The sequence below is a fragment of the Etheostoma spectabile genome, chromosome 21 (assembly GCF_008692095.1).
Source record: "Etheostoma spectabile isolate EspeVRDwgs_2016 chromosome 21, UIUC_Espe_1.0, whole genome shotgun sequence".
Taxonomy (NCBI): Eukaryota; Metazoa; Chordata; class Actinopteri; order Perciformes; family Percidae; genus Etheostoma; species Etheostoma spectabile.
The window spans coordinates 20,860,006-20,878,953 of record NC_045753.1 but is presented as its reverse complement, the minus strand read 5'-3'; the positions used below and the strand labels follow the sequence as shown (position 1 = coordinate 20,878,953).

General features: G+C 43.8%; 1 protein-coding gene across 2 annotated transcripts in view; it reads left to right on the top strand.

The window, feature by feature from the left end:
* Positions 1 to 18,948, top strand: part of capn15 (calpain 15) — a 37,736-nt gene that overhangs the window by 10,817 nt on the left and 7,971 nt on the right. For both annotated transcript variants that reach the window (XM_032502233.1, XM_032502232.1), the window contains exons 2-7: positions 4,980 to 6,618; positions 10,707 to 10,915; positions 12,792 to 12,975; positions 14,092 to 14,315; positions 15,394 to 15,519; positions 17,575 to 17,727. In XM_032502233.1, coding sequence (XP_032358124.1) covers positions 5,002 to 6,618; positions 10,707 to 10,915; positions 12,792 to 12,975; positions 14,092 to 14,315; positions 15,394 to 15,519; positions 17,575 to 17,727 — 2,513 coding nt within the window. In that variant the 5' untranslated portion in view covers positions 4,980 to 5,001. The remainder of the gene's footprint in view (positions 1 to 4,979; positions 6,619 to 10,706; positions 10,916 to 12,791; positions 12,976 to 14,091; positions 14,316 to 15,393; positions 15,520 to 17,574; positions 17,728 to 18,948) is intronic.

The window sequence follows — 18,948 nt, the reverse complement described above, 5'->3', positions numbered from 1 at the left end:
TTGTACCAGAATAGGTTTACATGGTTTCAATTTTCCAAAAATACCATATTTTTGTTTTGTTGCACATTGCTGTAGATGCACTTTTCCCCCTGTGTGTTTAGGTCTCTGTTTTAGCTACAGAGTGAGACACCTATATACTATCTTTGTTGGCAGTCTCACATGTGTAGTAGAGACACAAAATAACACCCCAAATACCAGACAAAGTGATTTTTTTGATAATATGGGAACCTTAAATTGCACAAATAGACACCTAATGGGTTAACTTGCAGCTGTGTACAAGCTTCAAGAAGTGATGCATGTTGGGAGTCAGTTTTTTCAGTCAAGTACATTCTCATACCAGGGAGTACACTTGGTATGACGCTCTCAGATACACAAATCATGTACACATACACGAGATAAGATGTGTGGAAGTGTCATGTAATGATTAGTTATCAGTCCCATGGGCAACAAGAGTGTAGAGTAGACAGTATGTCTGGTTCGGGCATTTCCTGTGCTTATCTGAGTTTACAGTCAAGGCTCTGAGAAACCTTTTTGTTTCATAAAATTTTGAAAGCACAGCCTGTCACACGAAGGACTGTCAGGGTTTCCCTGTGTAGCACTAACAGACAGGCCATGTGTTATATAATATTTGCAGTGCTGACTGACTCTGTTTGTGTGTTAGCGTAGTCTAATGTCAGGATGAATTCATCAGACAGACATAAATAGTATGGCATATTTGTTCTTAGGGTGTTCTATAATTATTAATCATGTTTTTTTTGTTTTTAGATTAGAAAGGAACCAAAGAGATACTGTATATGTACCGCACAGTACAGTACATCATACAATATCACCTGATGATAAACTAATGAAAACAGAACTGATATTTAAAAAAAAAAATAGTTGAATGTATATAAGCAGTTTAGGCTTATTGCCATGTTTAATCATCAAGTAAATTGTCAACAAAACATAAAAAACTCACATGTTAACAGCCATGGCTACTGCTATCCAGGTGATGCTTGTCTTTGTGTTGAGTGTATAAAGCAGGTACGCTCTGCCCCAGTGGCCAAAGAAAGGCACAGCGCCTTTCCCCCCATGCCCTAGGCTCAGGGCCAACAACAGAAAGGCAGTGCTAATGACTGTCGCATAAGAGCCAAATGTCTCACAGCGACGCAGGGAGAAGCTGGTGAGACTCCGTTCACTTGATCTCGCAACCGAGTTCAGTATGTGGAACGAATCCAAGTCATAGGTGGCCTACACAGTCACCAGTGCTTTTGTAGTTATGCTTTTGTAGTTATATATCTAACCTTAGCATTTCTTAAAGCCTTAGTGACCCATTTTACATCCAGGATTATGACATTCTGTATCTCTCAAACAATTTCCTCTAAAGCCTGAAGACGTCTTTACTGACTCCTCAGTTGTGGCAGTTAGTTAGGCTTTTTCCACCCACCATGAATTTACCGGTTTGCTTGTTTTCACCGAGCGCCGTAGAGCTCTCACTCCGTGTAATAGTCTGCTGAAGTGCTCTATGATTGTCTTATACCCAGTGATGCATTACAAATTGGCACAGGGATCATTGATGCTCTTACTTAAATTAATTTAGACTAGGAACAGGTACATTATGGGCAGCAGGCAGCATTGAGGGCCTCAATGCGGGAAGATGTGTATTCTAGAGGCAGGTGAGTTCTCTCTCTCTCTCTGTCTCTCTCTCTCTGTCTCTCTCTCTCTACTATAAGCTATTGGCTACTCGCCCAGGTCTGCGACACTGAGGAACTGAGGAGCTGAAGTGGGCGCTTTTAGAGCAGCTCCTCTGAGCACAGGGCCAAGGACAAAAGGTGTGTGTGTGTGTGTGTGTGTGTGTGTGTGTGTGTGTGTGTGTGTGTGTGTGTGTGTGTGTGTGTGTGTGTGTGTGTGTGTGTGTGTGTGTGTGTGTGTGTGTGTGTGTGTGTGTGTGTGTGTGTGTGTGTGTGTGTGTGTGTGTGTGTGTGTGTGTGAGACATGTACACGAAGAGCAGCCTTTTATGTGGAGTTCAGGGATCACAAGCTGTCGTGGTTCATTGTCTGCTGCAGGCATGTTCTGTACATACAACAGTGCGTGTGCGCTCGCTCAATATGCTCTCACAATGCATCCTTTTAATTGAGCGACAGAGTAATAGTTGTTGTTGTTCATCATGCGTTAACTTTAATAGGGGTTGTGCTTACAGCTGATAATAACGAGATAATTAAGCTAGATATTAAAAATTGCTTGCGAGGCTGATCACTTCAATGAAAAGCTCGTACGTCGGCTGTTGCAGACAATAACATAATGAATTTGCAATCCCTCCGTGCCGTAAAAAAACCCATATCAATTGCTTTGACAAAGTCTCCATGTGGCTGACACTGTGACTTTGCTCTCTCGCTTGAGATGAAAGAGGCCTGACAGTTATGAGAATGGCCACAGGGACAAAACTGTCATCAAACATGAGGTGTTGACACTTGCTGCTGTTGTTGTCGTTGTCTTCAGTGCTGTTTGCTGCTTCAAACAGGCAGGCTTTTGGAGAGCTAAGCACGGGCCGTCAATGCTAGCATGGGACCGCCACTTAATTCAACCACATTAACCTGAACTGAAGGGTGGGTGATGGGTTGTAATATTTTCAGAGCATAGTAAAAACTTTTAGGGAAACTATTTCAGTGTTGTTGTTTTTTTTAGAATTTTTAATCAGTGACTGATACTATTAATGTTTAGGATCAAGAAGACTTATTATTGCGCAGCATAACAGGGGGACATGGCAGATAGTACTGCGGGATGAAAGACGAGCAAAATGAAGAGCTAAGCTTGAAGACTGATCTCCCAGTGTTTGCGTGTCTTCACAAAAAGTGTGTTTTCCTCATTTTGCTTATTGTTAAGGCTATGTGTCCTCCTCACTCGGTGGGCCCGGGTTTATATTGGAGTGCAGACTTCAGCCTAGGACAATGAACGCAGTGCTAATAGCTCTTGACATAAAGCACCGGGACTTCTACTTCCATACTTTTGCTGCCCTGGGGCTGAGGACACACACAAACTAAGGCACAAACATAGTTGGACAATATAACAAGCAGTTATGCTATCGCTACAAATAGATATAGCTCCATGCCTGCATACACACAAGCGCTTACACCCAACGGCAAGGACCTACACACACAAAGACACCACAAGAGACACTTAGTGTCCCTCCTTGCTGTCATTCTCCTCCTTACCTTAGGGAGGAGAGTGGACGAGAGGAGAGCAGAGGTTTTCTGTAAGAGGTTCCCCTGAGTTCTGATGATTCCCCTGCTTTGAAAGGGTTTAATGGAGTTGGACTGAGGGCTATTAGCCGGCCAGGACTCCTGGTGCTGCAGTGCAGGAGAGCAGGACCTTAGGCTGGCCAACCAGCAGTCCCACTCAAGATTCCTCTATACTTCGTCACCGGAATTAAAATTTCACACGTGGAGTTTTTTTTCAATTCCCCAATTTAAACCCATGAAGGATTATCAGAATATGTGTTTCCATAGGGAATATAGACATATAGATATAGATAGATATTTACCAATAGGCACAAACCAATCTTCCCCATAAGCTCATTTGGAATAGCAGCCTTAAATTTGGGCATAGTTCTCGTACCAAATTAAAATAGCATGGGATAAATGTGACCGGATCCACAAGCGGTCATTTTGTGGGCAACATCTTTGCCACTGAGATCAATGTGAAGAGCATTGCAGAGTTCTAGCTCTTAGCACTTACTCTCCACTACCCTGCAATTCCCACATTACCATGTCTGTGTTGGTGTTCACACATGAGCAGCTTGAGTGACAGTGACATTTATGGGCTTGTCCGGGGAGCAACCTTGTCCCTCCCTTGGGGGCGTCCCTTTCCAAACCCCCATTGCTCTGTGGAGGTATCCAACTGTGCTGCTTCCTCTCACAAAGCCCAATATAAGCTCCCAATATACCCACTATCAATAAGTCAGATTGACTAAACTGCAGGCCCACAGAGTGAACTGTACATACAAGGCAATCCATGACAACAGACCGCTTTAAGTGTATGTGTAGAAGATTGAAATCAATGCAGGAGCCTGACTAGATACGTTATTTGCTCCCAATGCTTCTGAATTAAAACTGTCTACAATAAATTTGTTTCTCCTCTCCTCACATATTTCCCTCGGCACTGTTTACACCACTGAAGTCCAGTTAAAGATGTCGGTAGTATTTGTTTTTAAATTGCTTTAAATCCAGGGGTATGACGCCTAACTCCTAAGTGCTGCCAATATTAATAGACTTATGCATTCAATAGTAGGAAATTCATTTGGGCATGGGATTGACGTGACCTTAAATTGCCCCCGTCTACCCTGCATTAGCATTCTCAGAGTAAAAGGGGGGAGAAGTGCTAATATTAAGTGGAAGAGACCCACGTGTTTTTTCCATCCTAATAAGTGTCAGTCAGGAGGACTGAAGAAACGCTTTCCTTGGTATTCTGAGGCAGTAGCAGCCTCCTCTCCTCGGGCTCCTCCTCTCTATGTGCTGTCTTCCTGACTCTAATCATGTGGCCATTGTGTATGGATTTACTGCCCTCAGAGCCCCCAGGAGGGAGATTTGATTTTTCCCCTGCACTGGCTAATCTTTCCCTCTCACACTCTATTTTTCTTTTTCTAATTCTGCCTGTCTCTCCTCCTCTTGCAGTCTCACATATTTTTGCTGTCCTGCTCTCTTTAGATAATCACACTGGAAGCATGTATTCGTTCTCTGGCTTTCTCATAATTTCTTATCTCTTACACTTTATGACTCCGTCTAGCGTCTATATTTTCCTTTATTTTTTTTTTACTTTGCTTCACCAACACAACGCTTAAACATGGCTCAGAATATTAGTGACTGAAATGACTCAAATGATTGAACAGTGGCATACTTGATATGCATGTATTATTGCTTAGCAATTACTGTTATATGGCAGAATGTAATACTGACTCATTTGGTTGTTAGTTGGTTTTGACTCAGTGTTTTCTGTTTTCCAGCCACTCTCACTCTCCGGGCTCCATGGCAGCCGCGGTGCGAGGCAGTGAGTGGTCATGTGGACGCTGCACCTTCCTAAATGCCGGCGCAGCACCTCGCTGCTCCATCTGTGAGGCACCACGCCAGAAGCCCGACCTTAACCAGATCCTGCGGCTGAGCAGCACTGAGGAGCATCGCTGGGCCTGTCCCCGCTGCACGCTCAACAACCCCCAGGGATCTGGAGCCTGCACTGTCTGTGGCTTCGGACCATCCTCTGCCACTCACACACCCCCTACAACCACCACAGCTGCCACTGCCAACGGCCTCCCGTCTGGTCTGATTGAACCCCTAACACCTACTGCCCCCCCCACAGTTCTACTCGAGCCCCATGGACAGCATCCAGCTAAGGAAGAAGTGCTGCGTCGGTCTGAGAGCAATGGGGAGGTGTGTGGCCTGGAGGTGCAGCACTCGGGCTGGGCTTGTCCTCGCTGCACACTTCACAACACACCTGTGGCACTGTCATGCTCGGCCTGTGGTGGGCCCAGGAAACTGTCTTTGCCTAAAATCCCCCCTGAGGCACTAGTTGTGCCTGAGGTGCGAACACCTGTGCTGGGGTTTCCTGTTCACACAGCAGGGGCTGTCCCGCTACTCATAGACCTAACGGATGACTCTCCCCCAGCCCCTGCCTGTGATCCTCAAGAATCACCCCATGTCTCCTCACTGTCCAATTCCTCCCCTTTCACTACTTTTTCATCCCTCCAAAACAACCCGGTGCCTCGCAGCAGGAGAGAGGTGCCCCCGCCAGGGCGCCCACCAAACCCAGGCACCAACACACCCAGCCCCACCTCCCCGTCCGCAGCCGGTGTGCCACCCCAGCCAGGCCCACAGCGGCCAACCAAGCCCAAACATGCCCAGCCCCAGGAACCTTCATACCCCAGCAAGCGCCTCAGTATCTTGGAAGAAGAAGATCCTCAGAAACACCCATTGATCCCCCACATTCCTGTTGCTTTAACAGCTGCCCCCACCTGGAAGTGCCCTAACTGCTCATTGTCCAACCCAAGTAGCTCGTCTAAGTGCGACGCCTGCCGCTCATCACAGGCTGGTGCTGACCTCATTGACTTGGTAGGCTGTGAGACGGTGCGATTCACTCCGGCCAGCCCCTCCAGCCCAGACTTTAGCACGTGGGCGTGCTCCAAGTGCACGCTGCGCAACCCCACCGGGTCCGCCAAGTGCTCAGCCTGTGGTTCTTCCAAGCTGCATGGCTTTCAGGAGCAGCAGGTGCCTCTGCCCCGCTGCTGTACACACTGTGGGACTACATCATGCTCCTGTATACCTTCCTCATCCTCCTCGGGTCATAAAACACGGAAACAGGCCCGGGGCTACCCTTCCTCCTCTTCTGCTATCACTTCCTCTACGTCCTCCTCCACCTCATCTAGCCTTCAGGAGAAGGTAGGACAGTGGAGCTGCCCAGCATGTACGCTGCTCAACGACATCAAGGCCAAATACTGTGCAGCATGCCACACAGCGCAGCAATACCTCACCCTTCGCAAGGTGGTTAAGCCTCTGAAGAGGAGGGAGAGCATGCATGTAGAGGCCCGTCGACGAAATGATGAGGGCGAGGCCAAGGAGCTTTTGGAGAACATAGTCAGCTTCTGCAGAGAGGTAAGAGAAGAATGCGTTGTAGCTGGGAAACACTAGAAAACGTTTTCTGTCTGCTTACTTTGATGCGCATCGCGTCACAGGGTGCACAGTTCCCTCATTGTAATTCCTCTTTTTGTTATGGCTCTGGCATTGTTCCCACTCACTCAGTCTCTCTAATTTCAGAGAAATGCTAATAGGCTTTCTCATTGCCTCTGTTTGCACTTGCTTCGTTAGCTGAGTTTGAAACAGCCAGCAGGTACAGAGTGCCTCATACTGGAGCCAGACTATAACCTGCCTTCAGTCACAGAGAAATCACACCACTAAATTAAAAAGTCTGTTTCAGGACACTAACTCTTGAAACAGGAGGCTCGAATAAGTCCACTTAATTGTTTGTTTAGACTAGACTGCTGGAATGTTGTTGTTTTTAATGCTGACAGTAATCCAATACATAATGATAGTAATACATAATGATGCATTTTACTCGCTGGAGCACCTCTACATTTAATATTTAAAGATCAAGAAGACTTTGAGATCAATTGTGTCATTCATGAGCCCTGATTGGTCTGATTCACAGTGTCACAGCTGTTTGGAGACAACGAGATGTCTTCCCTAGCAACCCCTGATGAGATGTGACAAACGTTTGTGTTGCTTCTTTGTATTACACCACTTCATGTTCTGCAATACTGGACCTTATGGCTTTGATATACAGTACTTGTGTTATGTTGTCATGGATATGCTTCTCAGGGCTGTCAAAAGGGTTAAGCTTAATGCTAATGAGACAAACTTGATTGGACTAATTTAACCTTGTTAAACACGCAGGCTTTTATTCTCTGAATTTATTTGGGTGTCTCAGGCGTGCCCACTTACTACTCTGGCCTGGCACCTATCATGCCCTGTTTACAATAGCATGAAGTGTGCTGTAGAATGCATTATTAATGGCTTCTTTGAAAGGCTCATTGCTGCGAGCGTGGGAGGGAAGTTGGCTCAGTAGGAAGGAAGGATATCAGAGATCCCTCATCCCCACCTTCCCCTCCTCTTTTCCCATTTTTTAAGTTATTCTTTCTTTTATCATCTTTCATTTTCCCTATTGCAAATATTTTAGGCCTCGCTCTCTCTAGCTCTGCCCCTCTGCGCTCTTCGAAGTACTTTCCCTTCTCAAGCTCCTTTTTATCCGTCTCCCTCCATCACATCTATCCCCACTCTCTCTTTCTGTTTTTTTTTTCCTCCTTTCTGCTAATATCTCAAAATATGCTTTCCCCTTGCTACCCAAAGCACCCCTCCACCCCCATTCCACCCTCTCCACACGACTGCACTCAATTCTCCAGTGTAGCACTCGGTGTGTGCGTGTGCGTATGCTTGCGCGTGCACGTGCGTGCATGTGTCTGTCTGTCTATGTGCTAAGGTGAACACAGGGGCTGGCCTATTTTTAGTAGCAGAGCTGAAGAGGAGAGGAGCAGAAATGATCCGCTTTCCTATAGTGAATGTAATCGCTAACAGCATCAAGTGCTGAAGCTCGGTTTTAGTGGTCAGAGAGATGAACGGGTGTAGAGTTGGTAAGCGAGAGGAGCTAGTCTTTCTAATCCCTCACTGTCAAGGCATTAACACTTGGCAAGCACCAAAACACCCGTGGTGAAAATATGAGAAAGCTTTTAGTTTGCGCTGTTAAAAGGTGTGTGGGCAGTCTGAATACACAAATACAGTGAAAGACTGATTTTGTTTTAAATTTAACTATATGTTTAGTTAAGATTTTTGCATTATAGCAGATGGTGTTGCTGAGGAAATACAGTGGATGTGTTGCTAAAGAGTTGATGTCCAGATTGCAGCAATCACTAAAGACCAAAACAGGAGCTGGAGTAAGAAATATAATTCTCTCTTCAGCTCAGTGCAGGTTGTTTCTTTTGCCTCCTTGCCTTTCTACTCCCCTTGATTGGTTTGGTGAGCGAGAGGTGTGTGTGCTTGATGCCAGTGCCCCAGAGCGTGTCTTACTCACGATGCCAGACAAGTAAATGCTACTAACCGCTATCAGCGCCGCTTGTGAACTGTAAAACCCAGCATGGCTGCTGGTTCCTCTGTTCCCTGTCCATGTTACCCTGTTGGGGGTGCAACAAAAAGATACTACATGGTAACATAATGACTTAGATTTTTCTTTTCTTCTTCTTTAGACCCCTCTTTATGCAACTTGTTGTTTGTTTTTTAGCCACACGTAGGATTTTATCTGGGGTTAGTTTGTTTGATTGCTTGCAGTGACGGGGTTTTTTACTACATGTGACAGTATGGTACGTACCAGGCTGTTTTGGGCCGCTGTTGTTTTGGGTATATAACATGTGGCACTTTGAAATCCAGCTCTCTAGTTCCTTGTCAACATATTTTCATAGATCAATAGGTTGTCAGTGCCATGTATATCTAGCTACAAGCTTCCCATCCTCAAAAAAGGCCTCTTATGAATGCCGGTTTTCTTAGCTCAGCGCTGAATTGGCTGATTGTGGTCTAGTTTGCATGCTGGCATGTGGCCAGTGATTGAATCAGAGACAGCAGCACCAGGTTCCCTCGATGAGGACAGTCAGCTAGACTTACGCTGGCTGACGTCACAACACAGCGACCTGAAAAACAGATATTTGCCTATGTGTTATATGCAGGGTATTCCTACTTCTTGCACAATCCAAACGTGTAGTAGTTTCCAATTTGGTACTAATGTTATATCTTATTTCATGCAGGCCTATCCCATTTTACATAGTCTGCTCTGTATTTTTTGACATCACTGTTATATGAGAGGTGAGTGCAACATGATTCTCAGAACCATCATGACATGATATAGATATATATATATATATATATATATATATATATATATATATATATATATATATATATATATAATATAGAAGTGTATATATATTCCCATATAAAGATGTTTGCGTAATTTGAAAGTGCAATGTAGTGCAAAGTATTTATGTAGTTATTTAGAGCAGTGTAGTTCTGTTTATGTACTTAATGTGTTCTGAGTTACATTAGTTTGAGGTGCTGTCTGTGTGTGTGTCCAGGGCCAAAGCATTCCCTCTACCTCTGTGGTAAATCCACATGGACTCCTAAGCCCATACAATAAAAGCCAGCACAAGGGTCACACATAAGCCAGTGAGCTACAGAATCGGTAAGCTACACGGAGACCTCGGCTGGCCGGGGTGGTGAGGCAGCGTTAAAGTGATTCTGTCTGGTAGCTAATGCTTCTACGAGACTACAGAATTGGATTGTGGGGATGGCGACTAATCAATTCGCTTCACTGTGAGCCACCAGTGGGGTGCCCACATTACATCCCCTGCCTGCCTCGCAACAAGACTGGCCGAGCCCAGTTTTGACACCACAAATAGGAAACCGGATAGGGTTGCGTGTGTGGCTGTCGGCCCTCTCAGGTTTGTGTACAGGAGAGTTTTAGATAGGCAGATAGTGTGTCAGATTGGGTGTCTTGATCTGGTAATGTAGTCTGGGTCCTGTGTACAGTAGAGAGGCAGCTACGTTTCAGAGTGTTGAAATCCAGTGTGTCATTTTAAATGCTCCGCGCTCTGCAAGGAATGTGTCAGAAAGGGAAGTGTTTGAAAGGGATTTGCATATGTGTTCTGTATCCTGGCTGCTGCATGGCACCACATTTGGTCTCCTGCTGTGCAGATGTGTGATGCCCCACTAACGGTGGAAGCCATTCATCCTGCCACGTGACTAAATGTGGAAGGCAGTAGTTTGTCCTTGTTCCACCCCAAATCCAGGGCTCATGTGGAGGCCTGTAGTGTCCTGTATTAATCATCCACCTGAAAAATATGTCACATCAGAAATGCAGGGAAGAGATTAACAGTTAGTCCTTAAAACTCCAAGTGTCCTTCAGGCTTGCATTATGTGCTTGAAAAGCTTTATTTTGAAGTTCTCTCATCAACTCCTTTGAGCATTATTTAAACATGAGGGTTCAAGTTTTTTACATAATTTGTTGTCTTCTAAAAAAGTGTCTTTATGAATCTATTTTTAATGAAAGTTATAATTTGAAGAGGTTCAGTCGTCTCACCCCTTTTGTCTCCTTATTTTTTTTCCTCTCCACCCTCTCCTTCTCGTCCCCCCCCCCCGTTCAGAACACCGTGAACTTTGTGGACGACAGTTTTCCCCCGGGACCTCGCTCCGTGGGCTTCCCCGAGGGCGACAGCGTCCAGCAGCGAATCAAAAAGTGGCTCCGCCCCCACGAGATCAACTGCAGCAACTTTAAAGACCGAGGCGTCAAGTGGTCCGTCTTTCGCACGCCACGGCCCTCTGACATCCTGCAAGGCCTGCTCGGGAACTGCTGGTGAGCTGTCAGAACTACACAGGACACTAATCAGTCCAGATAGGTTGGAACAATCTAGAGACAGAGCATTCACATACAAAAAAGGTAGGAAACACAAGGAAGTCTGCCCTGATAATGTTTCAACCAAGGACAAACAAGAATAGCTCGCCTTTAGCCAATGTAAGGGAAATTGTCTTTCTGTTCAGTCTCTCTGAAAGGTCAGAAGAATCAAAAACAGACAGCAGATAAGATGTCACGTCAGTGTGATTTTTGTCACAGTCTGCTTTAGATGAACACTGCAGCCTGAAGCTAGCAGAGAGACAGAGAAAGAGATTCAGGCAGTGACCGAGAGGCAGTGAAACAGCAAGAAAAAAAAAAACAAAAGCGAGAAACTGAAAAATTGGGAGGGAGAGGAATAAAAAGTAAGAAGTCAAGCATTAAATGAAAGAGGGAGCAGAGCATAGTTGGACAGATGTACAGATACACCTGACGGAGATTATTCACGGGAACGTGAGTCTGGACACATGCTTTATCTCCCTGCCCTTGTTCTCTGTCCTTTGGAGTGTGTGTGTGTGTGTATATGTGTGTGTTGCCATCTGCCATCTTCCTCCACACACACAAGAAAGATCAGTCACCAAGTTGTCCCAATACAACGTTTCGCTTCATCCCCGACACACACAGATTATCAAAAATAACCCTGCCCATAGCTGAATCCTCTCACTCACGACAGGATGTAGCCGTAATTCATCTCTCTCTCACTCTCTCACTCTCTCACACACACACACACACACACACACACACACACACACACACACACACACACACACACACACACACACACACACACACACACACACACAGTTGTCCTAATAAACTAGCAAAACAACCCAGCTCCCCTCACCCTTGTCCTTGAGTACAAGCTGACATTAGAGTTACATTATGACACGGCTAATTGGATTTCCATTTGATTCTTTGCAGCCGATTGGTTTTTCATCAGTGGCTGAATGGGTCTCACTCAGCTGCCTCTTCAACAGATGGGGTATAGCTTTGATAATACACATTTTCAACCCCACACAAAGAGTTTGGGTATTTGGGTAAAGGGCTGCTGCACTAACACACGTTGATGGCTGGACTCAAAGGGATTTTACTTTCATCAGTAGATAAAGTGACAGTACCAGTGGCGGAAGTAGCAAGTCAGTTTGATAATTTTCAGTTATGGCATTAAGAAAGGCGTCAGTATAGTGTGAAATCAGTCCACAGTCTACTAAGAGAAATATCTTTTGCTCAGCAATTTGTAGCCATTTCGTCAGTGTTGTATGATCTCTTTCCACACTTTCAGATGAACTTGTGTTCACTTTATTGTATATTAAGTATATTCCTTTTTTAAGTTGGAGCCTCGTGTCTCCAGCCACTCTTCTCCTGTGTGAGGAAATAGCATTTTCTGATGTATCCAGATTTTTGGATTAACTAATTTCTTTCGCAAGCTAATTAAGGGAGGTGAACCAGTTTGTCTCTGCTGCAAGGTGAATTAACAGTAATGGGGAGGAAACTAGAAGACATAAACTCATCAAATGTGATTTATTTTCAATGAAGACAAAAACCTGCTTGACGTACCTTTCAAAGTCTCCCGTCTGTCTCTTTTTGTCCTCTCCGATTGCGTCCGTCAGCCGACATTCCTCACCTCCGTCTGTCTTTTTTAACTAAAGCGGGCATCCATTTACATCCATCCACCTGTCACAAATAGCTCATCATTTATATCCATGCATTTCCATTTCTTTCACTGCTCAATTCAGATTGTCTTTTGCTCTGTGTTACAGTCACATCCTCTCATTTGCCCATCTGTCCTCCTTGAGCTTACATTTCATTTTCTTATCTGTTGAGTTTTATCCCTCTCCAGGTTCCTGAGTGCTCTGGCGGTGCTGGCGGAGCGTCCGGAGCTGGTGGAGAGGGTGATGATCACTAGGACCATCTGTCCGGAGGGGGCCTACCAGGTCCGGTTGTGTAAAGACGGGACGTGGACGACTGTACTGGTGGATGACATGCTGCCCTGTGACGAGTATGGCTACCTCCTCTTCTCCCAGGTCTGTGGGAAGCCCTGGAGGGAGGAAACTAGGAGAAGAAGTAGTCTCGCATTGCCAGACCCTCCTCCGCAGCACTGTGGAGGAGGGTCTAGTCCATTTAGCATTACAGGATGGGAGAAAAATAAGCTCTGGTTTTATTGGCATTTCTTTAAACCAATCACAATCGTCTTGGGTGGTGCTAAGCTCAGCACGGAGCCACTGCAAAATAGGAAAGGAACTTACTTTGGTGGAACATGTATGTTGTTTGGCGTGTGAGAGAAAACTTAGGTTGGGCAAATAAGCTAGCTTAGCTGTCTGGATTTACCGTGTAGAGATCTGAGGAGCAGTTAGTCTTAGTCCTCATAATCAGAATCAGAATCAGCTTTATTCGCCAGGTATGAGGACACACACAAGGAATTTTTCTTTGGAGCATTGTTGCTCACACTGTGCTTACACACAAAACAACCAAAACAAAAAATATACACACAATATATACACACAATATATACATACTCTAAACAGAAACAATATAGAGGCATGAGTGAACAAAGAGTTCAATAAAAAATATTTTAATATGGAGCATAGTGCAAGGAGACTGGGATAAATAGTATTATGTTATTATATTACAATATGAACAGTATGAACATTATGGACAGTTCTGAAATAGATAAATAAATCCAGCGGATTGTTTAAAATTCCAAAGCGGAAAGAAACGGACGGAAAGATTTGCATCCGGCAGAATTTCCTGCGGCACCGGAGCAATCCTGGAAGTGGAACGTTTTGGAGATAGACTAGGGAAGAAGTAATGGATGAGAAAATAAATGCTCATTTATATTTAGTCAACAAGCGTCAAAGGTTGCATGGACACTGCAGAATAGATAGAGGAGGTTTAGGTCAGAGAAGATTGACAGGTAATACATAAAGATGGCCAAAACAATGTTGTCATACATGCAGACAGTGCAGAATACTCAACCTCTGACCTTCTTTTATATTCACTCACACTATTGTTAACCTTAAAGGAGAACTCCACGCATCAAAGCGTGTGTTGGGGAGTACTACTGCATGTGTTACAAGGGAGCTTTTCTCATGACTGAGACATGACTAAATATTTCCTCCTTCTCTTTCCCGTCACTCCAGGCTCAGAGGAAGCAGTTATGGGTGGCGCTTATTGAAAAGGCCCTGGCCAAACTCCATGGCTCCTACTTTGCCCTGCAGGCAGGGCGCGCCATTGAGGGCCTGGCGACGCTGACGGGGGCCCCTTGTGACTCCCTGATGCTCCAGGTCAGCTCCACCAACCCTCGGGAGGAACCCATCGACACCGACCTCATCTGGGCCAAGATGCTCAGCTCCAAGGAGGCTGGGTAAGAGAAGGAGTGGCTCTTCAATGGTCTCACGATTTGGATCCAATAACGATTATCCCGTCAATGGTTTGAATCACGATGCATCACCTCCTAAATATTATTATATATTGCTACACATGGTTTTCATCAACAAATTCAAGCAGTCACATATATATATATGAACTCCCCGTTTTATTGTATCTGCTCCTAAAAAAGACACTTCCTGAATCTAGCGGAGGCAAAACACAGCAGACAACAAGGCAAAAACAAAAAGCAGCAACCGGGAAAATCAACAACCAACATCAATAGGCAATAATCGATTATGGTCTGTCACTGCATCGTCCATGCAGAATCATCCAGGTCCGCATACGGTATGCATCGATTCTTCACCGTGTCCCGTTAAATAACAAAAGAAACCGTTCATATACAATAGATTGTTGTTGTTTTTTTGCACAGTACAGGTACCAGACACAATAATGAATAGTAAGAGTGGATCAACATTCTCTAATCCTAACTACAAACACTAAGGTGTTACAGAACTACAAACGCGCTGAATGCCAATTAGTAGCGTATGCCAGTAATAAAAGAGGTCTGGTAATCAGCACTTTGATATGTGAGCTTTCAAAGCAACATGAGACAACTAGCAGAACTCCAAAGGGGGCAAATGATCCATGGCCAAACTGCAGGTCCATCTGTCAAAAAAACCTGTGGTATAGATATCAAAGGGGAACGGCCTGGAAAATCATCACAAGTGCTGCATCAGCAAAGAAGAAGCATCAGTCAGAATTTGAAATCCGATTAACAGGTATATGACTGATATTTGTGTTTCGTTCTTTGTCTGTAAGCCTGTGTAGGGCTGCCAAAAGTATGAGATTTTAATTTTGAGGGCTCTCCTGGTTAAACAGTGACTAAATAAGTAAAAAAAAAATTACCTATTATTGAATAGCTATTCAAAGTGAAAGGAGCCCAAACATTGTTCTGACCTTTGTGTTTTCTTTTTTTACTGAAAAATGGAATAAAGAAATAATTTGCAAACGTTTGTTTCCTGATGATATTCTAGTGAATCCTACATTGACTGTGTGTGGCCCATGTCTGTTAGGTTTCTGATGGGTGCATCTTGTGGAGGAGGCAACATGAAGGTGGACGACGCCGTCTATGAGTCACTGGGTCTGCGTCCTCGACATGCCTATTCCATCCTAGACGTCCGAGATGTCCAGGGTTACAGGTAGGAAGGAGTGTGAACTAGAGCGATAACCTGACCCGCTTTCTGTGAGTTCTTCTAGTTTCATTGCTTTTCCCCATCCGGATTTCTCTGTGAAGATCTGTCAATCTGCTATATCTCCCTCCCGTATATCTATTATGTCTCGGTAGTTGAACAGTAAATCAGAATCAGAAATCAGAAATACTGTATTGATCCCCGAAGGGAAACTCTGTGTTGCAGTTGCACAAATAGTAGAAATATAAATAAATAAATATAAGGAGTGTGGATATTTACATAGTTAAAGCAATATTACGATACAGTATTTACATAATTAACATAACTAAGGTGTTGCAATGGTGAAAAGTAATAATAATGATAATAGTAGCAGTTGAGTATTGCACACATTACAAGCCAGTGTTATTGCACAAAACAGATAATATTGTCCAGTTTTAACCTCTAAGTGTCTGTGTGTCAGACACTTAGAGGGAGGAGTTATAAAGTTTGATGGCCACAAGCAGGAATGACTTCTTGTGGCGCTGTGTGGTGCATTTTGGGAGAATGAGTCTATCACTGAAAGTGCTCCTGTGATTAAAAAGTGGACTCTTAAGAGAAACATAAAATTAGTGAAACAAATGAAATGACCATCTGTACTAAGCTGCAAAATGTGAAGACATGAATGTCCCATTCATTCAGTGTGAGGTGACCGACTGGCTCGGATAGGCCTGAAATTCTCCCGAGTGAGTCATCAGTTCGAAAGATTAACAGCTGCGCTACTAAATATCAGCTTCCTTGATTTAAAAAGTCAAAGGTACAACTCGGTACATAACACAAAAAGAGGAGACGTCAACCAACACTGCATTTTGCAATCGATTCATTTAGTAATTCTGGGACAATTTTTGGATGACTCCACAAACTAAGGGATTTTTTTGTTTTTGTTTACAACTGTAACAAAGGATTAGAATCCACTCCTGCTCCCATTTCTCCATAGCAATGCCGACCAAGGCTCATGGGTACTGTAGTATTTAGAGGCTTGCCGTGCTGAAATCTGATATCTCACAAACGTTTTAAATAGTTAACACTGGGGGCCATAACATAACCTATTTGATCAAAACATAAGCTGTGTTTCTGTGTTTACCAAAATATCATGAAAAGAAAAATTTGAACCGGGGAATACAAAATGGGGGAAAAACACTTTGCTTTTCTATATGTGTCATTCCCCTTACAAAATACATGTCTAAGTTGTCTTTTAATTCTTCCTTTCCCTTCTACTTCTCTCATTCACGACTGTTGTAGATTTAATAATTAAAAGCAATGAGTCATACAGTAGGTTTCACTGGCATGGGCCGGTGGGTGTATTTCATGGCAAGAAACCATGTCTTAAATATTTTGTGTACTCGTTTAAAAAAAAAAAAAAAGAAGAGGCATATTTATGAAAAAGTGCCCTTGGTTAAGAATTGATTAAACAGATGCATGCTCTGTTAATGTGCTTATTGAATGATTCATAGGTTAATGGGTTAGAGGATGAATGCCAATAGAGAACAGGTACTCAACAGTCCCGTTTGATCACTTTGATCAGCATTGTGGATCCACACAATGGAGGCTTCTTCTGTCCTACCTGCGAGGAGTAGCCGTAAATCCCAGATGTAATTTGCTCAAGAGCTCCACACATCCGCTTTAATATACTGCCATAAAGCAATCCGAGTGGAAGATTGGGCCACAGGAATGAGTTGGACTCCTCTTGCTTGGAGCCAGAGGAGATGAAAAGCAGCTTGGTAACTGCGAATCACCTGCCCCCCCCCCCCCTTTTCTTTTTTTTGGGGAAAGTGGGAACTCTCCAATATGGTTTTCCATTATACCTCTCAGGTTTCTCACTGTAGGGAGGAGGCAGTAAAATGAAATGGGTTGTTAAAAAGTAGGCAATGATCCATAAGAGGAGCAATATGAGGATACCGCAGAGATGGGGGATACCGCATCAACGGAAAGCTGTTGTCACTCTTAACTGGGTTCTGCATTTGGCTCTCCCTTTCTGTCCGTCATCTTCCTCCTCCCCCTAACTGTCACTCTTCCGCCGCGCTTCAGGTTGCTGCGGCTGCGTAACCCGTGGGGTCGCTTCTCGTGGAACGGCAGCTGGTCGGACGAGTGGACGGACTGGCCGCAGCACCTGCGTCACGAGCTGATGGCTCATGGCAGCAGCGAGGGGGTCTTCTGGATGGAGTACAGCGACTTTATAAAGTAAGAACCGTGCAAACACAGTATTTAATTGTAATTGTGTATCTGTTTTGGTTTGTTTAGGGAACAGTGGGCTTATTTACCAGCACAGATCCAACCGCAACAGCATCATAAAATCTTGAATCCACATGTTCCTCATTTGTAGCACATCTACTTGCACTTACTAATTGTTATCCGGAGTTTGTACCCTTAAGGTTGAAAGCACTTCATTGGAAGTCGCTTTGGATAAAGTGTCAGCTAAATGAAATGAAATGTAATGTAGATGCTTATCTCCTATTTAATCACACATTCACTCATTACCAGGTGAGCTTTCTTCCCCCTAGTGGCCACGAGGAGGCATTGCAGCCTCTAAAGTAAACGCTGATTTAAAAAAAATATATGTATAAATATATATTTATATATTTAAAAATATATATATATATATATATATTTAAAATATATATACATATATATTTTTTTAATTAATATTCATTTGATTTGTTAGCGGCCATGTACAATTTTTTTGTACAAGAGTTAGCCTCAGGCTGCAGTCCCTAGGCAGGGCACGATTTAAATCCAGCAGTAAAAATATGAGAACATCTAACAACACAACAAAAACGGACTTGTTTAGCACCAAAAAAAAAAAAGGAAAGTAGGATGTTAGTGGTTGCACAGTTGATTTTTTTTCTTTTATAATGTTTTAATTGAAATTTGAAGCTTCTAATGAAACTACAGGTCTTTATGCTGTCTGGAATAGCATTTTGTCAACATCTTTGACAATAAATCATCATTGCTGTGATTTCTTTTTTTTGCACTGTACTTTTTTTAAAAGTGCCTTCCCAGTCAGTCACTGTGCACACATGCTGGATTCACAGATTTGTCTTCTGCTGATTCATTTGAGCCGTGGTGGCTGTGGCTGCCAACGCTCCTCTTGTTTATTCTAAACGCACCACTGTTAGAAATGTAACCTGCACCTGTGAGGGGAAAGATCTTCCCAGGACCAGCTGTTAAGAGGAGCAAATGTCAAAGCTAAACAGGTGAAATATGTGTATATATTATAATATAATATAAACAACCGTTAATTGTGCCATGATGATGATGTGTCAAGATGGAGGCACGTGCTAAAATGTGTTGGATAGTTTAGTTATCTCCTGCCTTTGTGGAGATTGTATCGACACCAAACTGAGTTTTTGCGTGTCATTGTGTTTTGTTGACAAGTGCTTCATGCACTGGTTCCCACACCAT